Source organism: Plecotus auritus (genome assembly GCF_963455305.1).
Source record: "Plecotus auritus genome assembly, chromosome: 10".
Taxonomy (NCBI): domain Eukaryota; kingdom Metazoa; phylum Chordata; class Mammalia; order Chiroptera; family Vespertilionidae; genus Plecotus; species Plecotus auritus.
The window spans coordinates 36,162,224-36,163,486 of record NC_137785.1 but is presented as its reverse complement, the minus strand read 5'-3'; the positions used below and the strand labels follow the sequence as shown (position 1 = coordinate 36,163,486).

Sequence of the window (1,263 nt, the reverse complement as noted above, 5' to 3'; positions counted from 1 at the left end):
AAATAGATAGTTCTACTGATTTCAGACAGGAAGGGAGAGAGAAGATAGAAACATCAATGCTGAGTGAATCATTCACTGATCGGCTGCCTTCTGCAGGCCCTCCAGCCTGCACCTGGGCATGTGCCCTGACCTGGAATCCAACTGTGACCTACTGGTTCATAGGCCCACGCTCAGCCACTGAGTCACACTGGCCGGGCTGCAATGGCTTTAAGTGTTACACAATAGGCCTGTCTCATACTTCACAGCTTCTGGTTTCTGAACTTGGTCAGGAAGATCTCCCACTCCTGAGTGAAGGGGCTCTTCCCTGTCCCTCCTCCTCCTCCACCCCCTCTCCCAATCTCCAGCTTCTACTTTCCCAAGGTCTTGGGACCTGCCCCGCCTGAAGGCCGAGCCCCCCTCCTCTCTCCCCTCCCTCAGCCTCTCCTGTTGAAGGAGGTGGGGTGGGGTGCTTCATTCCTGATCAGTGTTTACGAGCTCTTCCTGCCTAACCTATTAACCCTGTTCTCCTCTGTGCTGCAAGTGACCGACCCGCAAGTCCTGTGCATTGACTTCCCGTATAACTTTGCTTGCCACACAGACTCCTAAGCTGCTACGTTTCACACGAATATGTCCATCTTGTATTTCTCCTTGTGGGTTTGCGACCTGGATTCGGAAGGTCTCCCTGCTCCGCCTCCCCCTCCCTCGCAGAGTCCTAATCTTGCAGCTTGTCCCTTCCCACGGTCAGGAGCATAAAAGCGTGCAGGGGCGCGGGCCCGCAGCATCGCCATGTCCCCGCTGTGCCCACTGCTGCTGGCCCTGGCCCTGGTGGCCATCCCCGGTGTCCGAGGTGCCTGCCCGGCACCCACTGACCTCAAGAAGCCCGATGGGACACGGACGTGCGCCAAGGTCTATGACAAGAGCGACCCATATTATGAGAACTGCTGCCAAGGTGCCGAGCTGGCCATAGAGCCAGACACAGACCTTCCCTTCCTGCCCTCTGACTGGAGGAACGTCATCTCCTCACTCGTGGTGGCCCCGCGCTGTGAGCTCACCGTGTGGTCCCGCAGAGGCAAGGGTGGCAAAACTCGCAAGTTCACCGCTGGTGTCTACCCGCGCCTTGAAGAGTACCGCCGGGGCATCTTTGGCCACTGGTCCAACGCCATCGCCTCCATCTACTGCAGGTGCCCTCCTGCCCCGGTGCCAGTGCACATCCGCTTACAGAGCACAGAACCCAGCTACCCCACCACTCCCAGCTCCAGTTTGCCCAGACCCCTGAGTCCCTGA

General features: G+C 58.4%; 1 protein-coding gene across 1 annotated transcript; it reads left to right on the top strand.

Moving 5' to 3' along the window:
* Positions 1 to 765: 765 nt before the first annotated feature.
* Positions 766 to 1,263, top strand: LOC308235992 (syncollin-like; the record flags this gene model as incomplete). The annotated part of the gene is made up of 1 exon (XM_080645208.1): positions 766 to 1,263. The coding sequence occupies one exon, from the start codon at positions 766 to 768 to the stop codon at positions 1,261 to 1,263; it is 498 nt and encodes a 165-aa protein (XP_080501334.1).